At 40.9% G+C, this 13,255-nt stretch overlaps 1 protein-coding gene across 1 annotated transcript in view; it reads right to left on the bottom strand.

Annotated features, from left to right (window-relative positions):
* MEGF9 (multiple EGF like domains 9) overlaps window positions 1–13,255 on the bottom strand; it is a 280,573-nt gene that overhangs the window by 75,741 nt on the left and 191,577 nt on the right. Inside the window, exon 3 of the mRNA XM_078642182.1 lies at window positions 4,939–5,078. Within this exon, the coding sequence (XP_078498308.1) occupies window positions 4,939–5,078 (140 nt within the window). The remainder of the gene's footprint in view (window positions 1–4,938; window positions 5,079–13,255) is intronic.

Here is a 13,255-nt window from a genome sequence, read left to right as displayed (position 1 = left end):
ACCGTGAAGCACAGCACAGCACTTTTTCTCTTTTGGCACTAAATAATCAAAATAGTCAAACTCACAGCCGCATTTAAAGTTAAGAGAAGGCAGGCAAAATCTAAGTAAACATCAGGGCTCAGGTGAAGCAAACGGGAGCCTGACTCACGGAGCACCACGGCAGCTCAGCCGTCTGCCGCCATGTTCTCCCGACCAGGGGGCTGCAACTAAAGTAATGTTAAGTGAAAAAGGAATTCCAAGATCCCCTATTGATATTTTATTGTTTATCTGCGCTACACATACAACATTATTCATGTCCCCTTTTATGAATTATGCCAAAGGCTGATAAATATTAATAGAGGTGAAAACACAAATCACAACGTGTTCCATCATTTAGTTAAGAGATATTCAAAGGAGAGGGAAATGTTGTACTTTATGGAATGACCAATTAGATAGATATATCAATGATAGACGGACAAACAAAAACGTACCTGAAAATGAATTAATCGAATAAGGAGTTGTTAGTCAAGGGCAATTCAACTTCCCTTGACTTTGAATGCATTAGGCACCACCCATTGTTTATTTCTCTAGTATAGACAACAATAGTAAAACATCTAGATATTGTATTCTTTCAAAACTCACTCTAGCTCCTCAAGCAACCACAACAGTTAACTCACTCTAGCTCCTCAAGCAACCACAACAGTTAAGACCAGATGTTTTCAATGTATCCATATCTTAAAAGAGATATTTCCTTACGTGGAGCATAAGCAAAAGATCCAGATCACCATTGTATGATCTGGCTGGCTAATTGAGTCTAATGAGTCCTTCCTGTGTATTTAACTGGAAGGGACCAGTATTAAATTGCACTAGTGAACAGACCACCAAGATCAAATTAAGCCAGCACTATTACTTATAAAGTGGCTTGTACAAGAGAAGTTTATTTGGTTCTTGAATAGAGATTTAGTTCTTCAGGATTTGAAAGGACATTTTCCATATCTATTAAGGGAAATGCAGACCTACTTAACAATTAGAATGTCATAGTCCTCCTCTGCAAATGTTGTTACGATTCCAGGATTCTAGCTGAATCTGATAGATGACTATTCCTTTTAAGACAATGCAGCATATCTGAAGAACAGCTTATCACCCACAGCCTTCAGAGGCACACCATATCCTCTCATCTTTCACCAGAAAAGGAACACGTGGTTCAATTTAGCAATACTCTTCTAAATGATATTATTTCAATGGAAGAACTTCGAGGAACAACCACCCATATTAGAAACAAATTACAGAGTTGCATAGAAATTGTACAGAGGGCTAGCTGTCATGAGCACACAGTCCGGATTAAAAAAAAATATATATAAAAGGAAATGAAAGCAGGTTACAGGATTTTTGTGATACCTGAAAGCATACAGCAAATGGTATGACAGTACATGCTTTTCTTTCCTGGAACCTGGATATCTTGTTACTTACCGAAACTTGGGGAGACCAGGCGTCCGACCCTGATTTTACCTCAGCTACCCCGGAGGGTTTTTCTAACATCAGATTTGATAGATCGCCTAAAAGAGGAGGGGGGGTTGCAATCTTATATCGCGACACCTTTCGCTTACACACAGAACCTTTAAGAATGGACACATGTGAGGCTCTGAATTTAACTTTTATTACTCCTTACTCCACCTCTTTTAGAGGCATCCTGCTCTATCGCCCCCCAGGCCCACGCTCCACTTTTCTGTCCTCTTTGAAGTTATCTTCTGGAGCCAATACCTGGAGAAAACAACTTCACCATTTTGGGCGATTTTAACTTTCATTTAGAAAGGAATGAGGACCCGGACACTTACTCCCTCCTCACTGAAATGAATGCAGCAGGTCTTATCCAACTTGTTCATTCCTCTACGCACCTAGCTGGACACACCTTAGATGGAATTTTTTCCAATCTTGACTCTAACTATAGAGCAAACTGTACCACTGACATGGACAGATCACTCAGCTGTCTGTTTTAATATTCTCCCTTCTACCCCAACCCTCACGATACCTTGCAAACCCAACACCTTTAAATCCTGGAAAAATATTAATGTTCCTGAATTCATTAATGATTTAGGTTCTTTAAAGGACATTGATACTTCTGATCCAGAAGCTGTGGCCATCGATTGCACCACATGCATCAAAAATGCAATTGATAACTCTGTTCCCATAAAAAAACGCTCTACCAACAGAGTTTTAAATTCTGCTCCATGGTTTACTGAAGCCCTTAGGGTGGAAAAACAAAGTTGTAGACGACAGGAACGCAAGTGGCGTAGTAACTATGAGCCTTTTGAAAAGAGCTGCTATAAAGAGAAGATAAAGAATTATACATCATCAATTATCACTCAGAAAAGTATCTTTTTTAACAAACAAATTGAATCAGCCCAAGATTCAATTAAACAGCTTTTTCAGGTGGTTTCTCAGCTGTCTGGACACAACAAACCCCAAACTACAAAAGCCTCTCAATCTATGTGCAATGCACTCTCTACTTACTTTCAAGAAAAGGTCTGTGATATCTATTCCAACTTTAATAAACTCACTAAAGATACATATCAGGCCCATATTTCGACCATACCTAAATTTATACCCCCTAATCCTCCCAATTTCTCTTTTAATCACATTTCGTCTGAGCTAGTTCATAAACTTATGTTGACTACCAACTCTGGCTCACCCAACGACCCCTGTCCACCTTCTGTTTTTAAAACTGCTCCAGAAATGATCTCAACTGTTCTTGCAGATATTTTCAATGCTATGATTACATCAAACATCTACCCTACCATATGGAAAAAGACAGTAATTAAGCCTTGACTCAAAAAAAGCACATTAGATCCTTCTAAGGCTACGAGTTACAGACCCATATCATGTATTCCTTATCCATCGAAGATAATTGAAAAAATTATGAATACCCAATTATCTGAATACATAGATACTAACAACTGCCTAGACGCTTCCCAATTCGGATTCAGGAAGGGACATGGGATGGAGACGGCATTAATAAAAGCTTCAGACGAGCTAAAAATGATCCTCAATAAAGGAGGTGCCGCGGTGCTCATATTACTTGATCTCTCCGCGGCATTCGACACGGTCGATCATTCTATTCTGATCGACCGTGTCGGAAAAGCCAGAGTATCATCAAATGCAGTTTCACTCCTTGCCTCCTCCTTGACAGAACGAGAGCAATCGGTTTCCATGGGCGCATTCTCCTCTGACTCCTTCTCACTACCTTGTGGAGTCCCCCAGGGATCCTCGCTGAGTCCAACACTTTTTAACATTTATGTGGCGGACTTAGCGAGGGTCATTAAAGCTCATCGTCTAGCATTAACATCGTACGCGGACGATACACAGCTTGTCCTGGCCATTAACAACAATGGAAGAGAAGTTGCTGATAATTTCCAAAAAAGGAATGCTTGCCATATGTAATTGGATGAATTCAAACTGTCTGAAACTTAATTCGGAGAAAACCGAAGTGATGGTGTTTGGAAAACTCATTCCTGCATGGTCTCCCACCTGGTGGCCTCAAGATCTTGGTCCTCCACCTAACCCGGTCACCAAGGTTAGAAACCTGGGTGTAATTTTTGACAATAGACTCTCATACATTCATCAAGCCAATTAAATAGTTTCAGCCTCCTTTTTCACACTTAAAATGATTAAAAAACTTCAACCTTACCTTCCCTTAAACACTATAAATACTTTGATTTCAACCCTATTGATGTCTTGAGTCGACTACTGCAATGCTCTTTTGCTTAATGCTCAACAACAAGTAGTCTATAAACTTCAGCTGGTCCAAAATGCAGCTGCAAGACTCGTTACTGGTACACCCAAATTTAAACCCATTTCAAACATTATTCGCAAACTGCATTGGTTACCGATCAGGCAGCGAATTAAATTCAAAGCCCTGTGTATTGCTTTCAAAAGCATTCATGAAAAATCTCCTTCTTTTCTTAAAGATGCCCTCTGTCCCTATCAACCATCACGCACTCTCAGATCTGCTAATGCTAACCTTTTGAAGGTAGCCAAAACCAACAAGGCCACTTGGGGAGATGGATCTTTTGCAGTGGCCACGGCTAAATTACGGAACACCTTGCCAGGTGATCTTAAGAACATCCCTACATTAATAGCATTTAGAAAGCAGTTGAAGACCTGGTTATTTAACTATTAGAGTCCGTCAGTTCTTGGGTATAACCTTCAATTTTTTTCTGTCAAGCGCCAAGACACCTTCGGGTAATCATGCGCTCAACAAATTGCATAAATAATAATAATTTACTTTCAGGTCTTGAGTAAAATGTATTTCTTCGCCATCTGCATAAATGGTAGGGCTTGTGTGCATGCGGAGATGCAGGCAGAAATGCAAACATCTGAATAGGACAAACAAGGCCAACTATAGTGATTAACTACTTAGGTAAGAATGTGTCAGATCAATACTGTGACATTGTTTTGCACCACACTGCATTGCTCTAGGTTTTTTGCAACAGTCAAAATGCAGATGATGCTTGAGATCACATTTGAACTCAAGACACGGGGAATGCAACATTTCTCTGGTAATTGTATAAAGGGTCATATGGGCTTCTGGCATCCTGCAGAAGGTGCTCTGGAAGACTTTTCCAAAACGGGAGAGGATTTGCTTCAGGATAACAGCTCAAGATCATGTAAGCAACCAGAACCACGCTTCGACCAGCATAACTTTGTTCTTGATTTAGGCTGGAAAATTGACGTTCTTTCTTTCTAATGCTCTGTCTGGATATATAACTGCAGGTAGGTATTGCATCCTCAAGGTTGCTTGAGTATTTTATCATCTATCAACCAAGTTAATGTAATGTGGATTTTAAAACAAAGAACAAACACAATTAAATCAACGTTTTGTGAGTGCATGGAATTTAATTACAAAAAAGAACTCCAAGAATTCATTTTTTTTTTTTTACTGTAGAGTAAATTTTTCTTTACCTGTTAAGACGTCACACATTTTGGAATGATTATTGCACTGACACTGGCTGCAGCCAAAGTTATTGAATCCATAGTATCCATCCTGGCACAGAACACATTTTAATCCTGTTATTCCAGGTTTACATTCGCATTTTCCAGAACTGTACAGAAAAACAAAATAAACAAAAATACATTAATTTGCATACGTCTTTAAATACCTTAAGAAAAGCATAAACTGCAGATAATTCTATAATCTTCATTTGAGCCTGGAGTTTGCAAAAACCTAAGCGAAAGGAGTTACTTGTTTCTGCTTTCTATACATAAAGATACTTGTCTAGAGTTACTTGTTGAAAGGACACGTACAATGGCTGTTCCATCCGGACTTTTTCTTGTGAGTTAGCACTGCCAGTGATTTGCAGATGGATAATCACGTCTAATGACGCACACACGCTAAAAACACAATGGATCCTTTGACGAAAAAAAGCCTAGTCTCTCAGGAATGGTAACGGAATGTACCTTTCTTCTGGGAGCCACATGGGATTATGAAGCAATGCAAGAATTATGGATCTCATGTGGTGAAAATGTTGGATAAAATGTCATTGACAGGATTTTTCTTTTCAAGATTTCAAACACGAGAGATGGTGTGTTATGTAAAAGGTATGCCTGTTATTCTAGATTACAACCCAGCAAATATCAATAGAAGGACTCCAACAAACAGGACCACTGATGTGGACATACTACTTACTGAATGAGCAGAAATGGTCCTTACAGTGGACGACCTGCTTTAGTGCAGCTGAACAAAATTACAAAACAGGATACCCTTTGTTTAGATAATGGCTGCCCGATCTGGAGAGGCAAAATAGCTACTAGCAATTCGTCTGACTTACGAAAATTATTTGTTCGGTCTAAGTAAAACTCAAGGCATCTTCTGACACACAAAGTATGTTGAGCCTTTTCTGGTGCATTTGTTGGATTTTTGAAGAAAGCCTTTAAGATGGCAGACTAAAATGGAGATTTCGTCTCAAAATAACTCTGTCCTTTTGAAACGGAGATGTGGTTCTTGAACGGAGAAAGCCTGACTTTCACCAACACTTCTTTTGAAGTAATTGCTATTAGAAACATTATTTATTTCTACAGTCCAGAGGAATGGCTAGATGGTAGAAGTCCGTGTTCATGAGCCATGCCAAAAAATCTCTGATGTTGGAGCGGGATGCAGGACCTGCGCACTGCGAGAAGACATCGGCTACTGGTGGTAGCCATGTGTAGAACTCATGACCAGAGAAGCGCCTCTGTGACCAAATTTATCTGAGCCATGTCAAGGTTACCATAATTATTAGTTAAGGCCATCACTTCATCTCATTGATTACTCTAGAGGAAAGTGCTGAAAAGACGCAGTCAAAAGGTCCCTGAACAAAACGGCAGTCCCACACAACTTTGGTAGTGCATGTCTGCTGTCTTAGTACTAGATTTTAAGTTCACATCTGTTGCCAAGATATCTAGGTTCCGCTTGCCCTAGCAAGGTATTCAGTAAACCTAGAATCAATTCTGTACCTGACAGAACCAACATTTTCCACATTCTTTCCTAGCAATGAAGCAATTTTCCTAATTGTTTCTGCTTCAATTTATATTTGTCGTAGTCCCCGATGATCTGCTGAGTAAGTCTGTCCAGTTGTCTTCTGTTGATAAAAGTTTTGCTGAAAGTGCCATTTTAGGTAGAATTGCTCAGTTCCACAAGTCTTCTGCTTCTGCTGAGAGAAGATGTGACCTTGCTCCTCCTCATTTGTTGATGTAAAACACCAAGATCGTACTGTCCATCCATAAGAGTACTAAAGGAGATCTTTCCTTGTGATTTAAGGATTGAAGGCCTAGACTCTCAACTCTTATTTCAGCATGTGTATGTACATTCTTGTTCGATCTTCCGACCACTTGCCACTGGTTGCCCAGTCTTGCAGGTGTGCATTTCGTCCCTGCAAGGATGCATCAATTATCACAAAACAAGCAGATTCTTGATGGAAAATCGAAATCTATTGCGGCATTCTCCCTGCGAGTCCACCATGGCAAGTTCTTTATCGTGAGAACAAAATGAGAGGCAATCGTATTGATGCGTTAGATGTCACAAAAGCGCTTATGTGAAAAAAGAAGAAAGAATTATGAAATTATTAAAGAGAAGAATAATCGTTCAAGACTTGCGATTATTCTTTTATTTCCCTGTCAATTTTGTGACATCTAACATCAATACGATTGCCTCTCATTCTGTTTTCAAGTTATGTTTACATTTTGATCAAGGAGCAGCTGATCTTTGAGGAGGGCAACCTGTGCTTTCTGTACTTGAACTACTTAGGAGACGATCTCGGGTGGTGCGGCCGTTCTATCCCTGGCTGCCTTCTCTTTCTTGTTTCAGGTTCCTTATCGTGTGACTTCCTCTTCAAATGAAGCAGTGTTTTCTACCACTGGCTGTCTAACTCTTCCTGAAGGGGTCTCGTGTGTAATCAATATAATAGTCCGATGGGATGTAGGGTGCCATGATCCCTAGAAATATTTAAATAGGCACAGCACTGAAATGTTCTTTCTATAGCGGTGTTGTCGGTGCCTGCATGTATAACTTGTTGGGTGTGTATTACTGGGGTGTGCATGCTCCGTTTGCATTATGCACACAGGAAACACCATTTACAAATGTAACTGTATATGCAGTGCACAAGCGCTCATGTTGTTTGTGTGCATTCCTGTATGCCTTATGCATGTTGTCTGGGAATACAATGGACTGTATTATTGCATATCTGGGAATGCAGTATAGGAGTAAGCAAAAATTGGTGGTATCCTATAGTTCCTTAGTGAGCATCTTTACAAGGGGTCGAATGCCTTCCTTGAGCACATCTGTGATGGTTCACTTTGCCGAGCAAGTCATTGATGATGTTGAAGAGTAGTGTTAGTACATCACTTTTGCGAGATCTAATGACTGCTGAAGGTAGCAGAGTGTTCAGGATCTTAGATCTCAATGCTCAAGAGGAAGCAGAGAGCAGTCCGCTTCGAAGTTGAGCAATGTGGAAGGGGTTCCCGTTTTTTGGATCTTCAGGTTGCCCCAAGGTTAAGATTAACCAGTGAGCTTTATTACTAGATACATTTAACGGCCAATGGATCTGTTAATAAGATGGCCGAGAGGGTGAACACAGATCTATTGAATCCTGCAACTCTAGGGTGAAACACCAGCTCAGGTAGGTTATGCACTTCCTACAGTGATCTGTGTGTTATCAGTTCGTCAGAGTGAGGAATAAACGTAAGTATTAATGAGTCTGTAGCAGACCGCTGTTTCGTGACCTGCAGCTCGCATGTTTTAAATTCTAAAAATAGGCCATACAGTGGATTTGTGTTTCTTTGCTCAGAATCTTGTATAACTTGTATGTCACAAATTCCTATTCTGATAAATAGTTCAGCAAATATGGATTTGTTTCTAACACCAGCTTAAAACTAGTGTGAATCTTGGAAGGGCAAACTCCAATATTTCTTCTTCTAAAGGGAACATCAGTAGCCTTAACCTGGGTAATACATGATTATTGAACTCCAAAAATAATTCAGCAGAAGTCAAGGGATATATATAAATGTAGAGCTTAAATATTATTAGCATTGGACATTGGAATGTTGTTTGAGGGGTGGGAATCCACCACAAATAATAATTACAGTCCTTGTCAGGGTGTGCCACTAAAGCCACCAAACATTCTGGTACCTGGACGCAAATTGTAAATATTTACACAGCACACAAACTTTGATGAAGTGAAAACACAACACAAGAAAATCCCAAACCAATTTAGAAAAATGGAGTAAACTTTAATAAGTAAAAACACCAAAACCTCAAAAATCCAATAAGAAGAACCAGAGATATGAATTTTTTAAATTTGAATTAAAGCACCAACTGCTGTTATCTGGCCATGGTAGACTGTGTCAAATTCTAAAGGTGAAGTTAAGCGCGATGGAGCGTAGGTTGGATAAGGGGACTAGGTTTGTCCCAGTGGAAAGGTTACTTCTGGACTTAGGAAAATTTATGGTGAAAAATGGTCGGGCAAGCTGGAGCCTTAGGGGTGTTTGACAATGGCAGGTTGCTGAAGAACGGGGTCACGGTGCATCATCGACAAAGGTGGGAAAGCTCAAGTAGGCCAAATCTGAAGTCTGTGTCCATGAAGGCCTCAACATAAATGGGTTCTGCTTGGTATCGATCCTATTGAAGCCCTCCACGTTCAGATTTAGACGCTTTTCTGAAAGTCCGATCTCCTTCAGCAGAGCAAACCACCAAGCGGAGGCCAACTGGCAATTAGACATGGATAGCTGTTTCTTTGTTCACGATCCCAGTCTCGGTAATTTCAAAGCTGGCAAAACATTTTGGAGTCCTATTTCTTGCCATCTGGGGACAAGAGGATTACAATCCAACACCAGCCAAAGATCCAGGACCTGGGGCAGCACTTGGGATGGTAGGACTCCGTCTAACAGAGGCCAGCAGCGGGGTCCAGTTGGTATTGGCCAGCTGGAAAGTTAAAGGGAAAGGGCGTCTGGAAACTTGTGTCTATGTAACTCTACAAGGAGGTCACGCAACTGACCCCTGGAGTCCCTTCCGGGGTCCTGCATTCAAAGTAAGCAGGTTCAGTCTTCCTTCAGGTTCTTCAGAGAGCAGAGCAGTCCTTCTTTGAACTCTCCACAGGTGCAAGAGTGCTCTGAGGAGAGGTTTGTGTGGTTCAGTTTCATGCTCAGTGCCAGCCGGTGGGTGGAGGGCAAGCCTCTGTCCACCCACTAAACCAATTCAGATCAGTTTCTTTGTTGCCATCTTGACTAGAGAGACAAAAGGAAGGCAGGCCTAGGTGTGAATTTCATCTGCCAGCAACTAGGGAGGCATCCTTTGAAGCTTGGTAAAGGACTGGGCAAAGCCCCCAGGCCATTTTGTAAAGGAAGGAGTCCCTACCCTCTCCTACTTCCAGGGCCCTTTGTCCACTGTCTGGGAGCAATACACATCTGACCACAGGTGAGGAGTCAGGTGAAAGCTGGACACTGGCAGAAAAGCTGTTTGGTTATAGAGTGAAGAGAAGATAATGACAACTTTCTAAAAGTGTAATTTCCAAAATACTAATATAAAATACAAAATGACCATTAAGTTAAATTCTAAATGAGTATTAAATGAACCCTTGAACCATATTTCTAGCTACTCGCAAACTGAATATAGTGCTCATTAAATGTAATAGTTTAAACCACTGTTAACCTATGAGAGAGCGAGCCTTGCCACCGGGGAAAAAACAACTTTGGAGGTTTTTCAGTGCCAGGACATGTGTCCTACTTTTTAAATACCATGGGCCCTGCCCTCTGGGCTTTTAAAGCCCAACTGAGGGGGTGACTTATAAGCCTGGCAAAAGGTTTATTTTGCCAGGTCAAAATAGCAGTTAAAACTGCACACCCAGGCTGCAGTGGCGAGCCTGAATACATGGTTTATAGTGATACTTTGGTGGGTGGCACAATGAGTGCTGCATTGCAGCAGTAGCATTTAATTTACAGGCCATGGGTACATGCAGTGTCATCTAATAACGACTTGTAAGTAAATTAATTGTGCCAGGTAGTTGTATGCCCATATTAATGTTTGAAGGGAGATTACATACACATTACCAGTGGTTGGAAGGAGTGAAGTGCACAGAGTTCTATGGCCAACAAAAACAGGTTCAGCAACAAAAGGTAAAAACGTGTGCCGACCTTGCTGAAAGGGCAAATTTCCAACAATTATACACAAACCAGCTACATACCCGATACATGGCATAGTGTGTGTTTAATAGGCGTGTTTTACATTCCTTTTTTTTCTTCAAAATATATTTGTATTATTTCATGCATTTCAACAAGTGCATTAACATTGAGATACCAACATCGACCAACCACCACACTCATCCCAAAGTCCAGACATTACAAACCCACAGAGGAAGAGTCCACATCGGCATCTCCTGTCTACTCCATCACATTGACCATCCCATTATCCCGAGGCTTTATGTGTAAAGCCCGGTGAAACGACTTTTGTTCACCCTCTTTACCAGTGTTGAACTCATGTATCCTCTGCAGTTTACATTCCTAGAGTGAAAACATGCAACTTATTTTGCAGCTAGTGCTGCCTCTTCAGCTTGTTCTTTTGAAAGCATCATTAACATGTTCTTTAATAACTTAGATTTTTTGGATAGCTTGAAATGGGTCTCTTTGCCAGGGCCGAAATGTTATTAGTGCCACTCTGTCATTTCACCATTAGGATTCAGACTATGGGGCTCCTTTCACAGCACGCTGGGCTACCATTAACTAACCCTGCCTCCAGGCTCTCATTGTAGTTTTAGCCTCCTGCAGTGGCAGCTGGTTTTAAAATGTCTGCATTTTATCAGAAACACTATAGTGCCTTCAGTGTGATTTAATGTACCTGAAGGGTGGGAGAGTATCAGAAGGGTGAGAGAGTATCAGAAGAGTGGTAAAAAGCAGGTGGGGTAAGCAATGGGGAGTGGGCGTTGACTGAGGGACAACAGAGGGGCAGAGAAGTGGTTTTTGGACTGTGGAGTGGCATGACAGCAAATGGCAACTGTCGGGCCCTCAAAATTGCATTTGCTCTGATGCGAGGGATAGTGGGGCGGCAAAGGGGAAATCTCCCTCCTTCAGTCTCTCTCTCTCCCTCTCTTTCTCCCTTTATTTTTCATGATAGAAAGAAAGAGAAAGTTGTTCCCAGATTGTGAACAGTGGAAGGATACAAGACAACCAACCAAAAGAATAGTAAATAGACTATGTTCCAGGGGAGAGACAAACAAAAGTAAAGGAATGCAAGTCATTGAGTAAGAAGCAGAGAAATAAGAGAGGCAATGAAGCCAACCAATGATAAGCAATGGGCGCATTCTAAACCAATGTACATTTTTGGTATGGTCCACAAAAGGCTTTCGCTTACATGCAGCTAAACACTGTCTGTTAGACGAGACTTAAAAACAAGTATTAGAAAACAGGCTAGTGCAATGGTTAAAATATATTTTACAGCTTTTAATGAAAACATGCCACGAAAACAAAAAAACCAAAATTAAACTGCCCCCTAAATGTGGTCATCATATGCTTGCAATGCGAATAAACAAGTTACTTATCTTCACTAGTGCCTTTTCTGGCAGAGACTATCTAACTGCAGATTCCTCACCTTGTGTCAGACTGGATGTGGAAACCTTTGTAGGGTCAGAAGGTGCAGAAAGTAAGAACTGATGTCTGCGGGTTAAGGTAGCCCTGCGCAACATCACCTACTGACGCACCAGTCAACTGCTATCAAACGGTACGGATTCAGTCTGGCACCCGGGGATATATTCACAAAGTGAGGAATCTGCGTTTAGAAGTCTCAATCGGTAACTTTAAGGACTTCTTGGCGGGAAAACACAAAGAACAGCAGAGCAAAGGAGAATAGGGTTGTTTTCTGTGACACCATTCATCCCCAATCTTGAATATGCTATTCTCAAATTGTAAATGTTCGCAAACACGGACATTTGTACAATGCCAGCTGTGCTAGTTCCCCTTATGGTCACAATCATTACACTCACAAAATAAAACACAAAGGGCCCCCAGGTTGGTCAGAGCCTCAGGACTTAATTTATATAATAAGGCCAGTAGGCAACGTCCCACAGGGATTCCTGGGGGCATCAGATCTGCAGTTTGAAGCGTGCCTTTCAATTAGGGAATCCACAACCTCTACCAAGAGGCAAAAACTCGTAGTGCCTCTCGAAGGACAAATGTCAGGGATGCACACCTGCTGAGCTGGTCCCTAAAACCCGTTAGAGAAGCAGATACCAGTAGAGATGATAAAACTCGCTGGGAATAGGAGCCACAGTCAGTCATAAAACAGAAAAATATAGAAGCGTATGCCTTTGTGGGATATTATGCCTTGGACAGATAATCTGGGAGGCTAATTAAAGTGCCTCAAATAATAATGAAACCCTATTTAATTTTCTAGTACAACATATCACCTTAGAATATTTTCGGGTGCACTTAACTTTTAACAACGAGCACAGCACCAAAAGAACATCGAATGCGAACATTCTGTACGTTATAAATACTATAATTGAACTTTAACACAATTCATTCATGCACAGCAAAGGCAAAGTAGGACTTTTCGGCCTAAATTATGATTTATCTTTCCCCACCAAGGAATGTTCACACAATGAATGAGCCTATTGCTTTTTTTTTTTTTACAAAAAGCATTGCTTTCACCAACACAAAACAACCAGACTATTGTTAGATTTGAAAAAATGACCATTGAAGAGTCTTATGGGTAATGTATAATGCGTTTAAATGGCTCTTTCAAACCGCAAAGCTGCGA

This window comes from Lissotriton helveticus, chromosome 5_1, assembly GCF_964261635.1.
Source record: "Lissotriton helveticus chromosome 5_1, aLisHel1.1, whole genome shotgun sequence".
Classification (NCBI taxonomy): Eukaryota; Metazoa; Chordata; class Amphibia; order Caudata; family Salamandridae; genus Lissotriton; species Lissotriton helveticus.
This window is presented reverse-complemented; position numbering and strand designations above follow the sequence as displayed.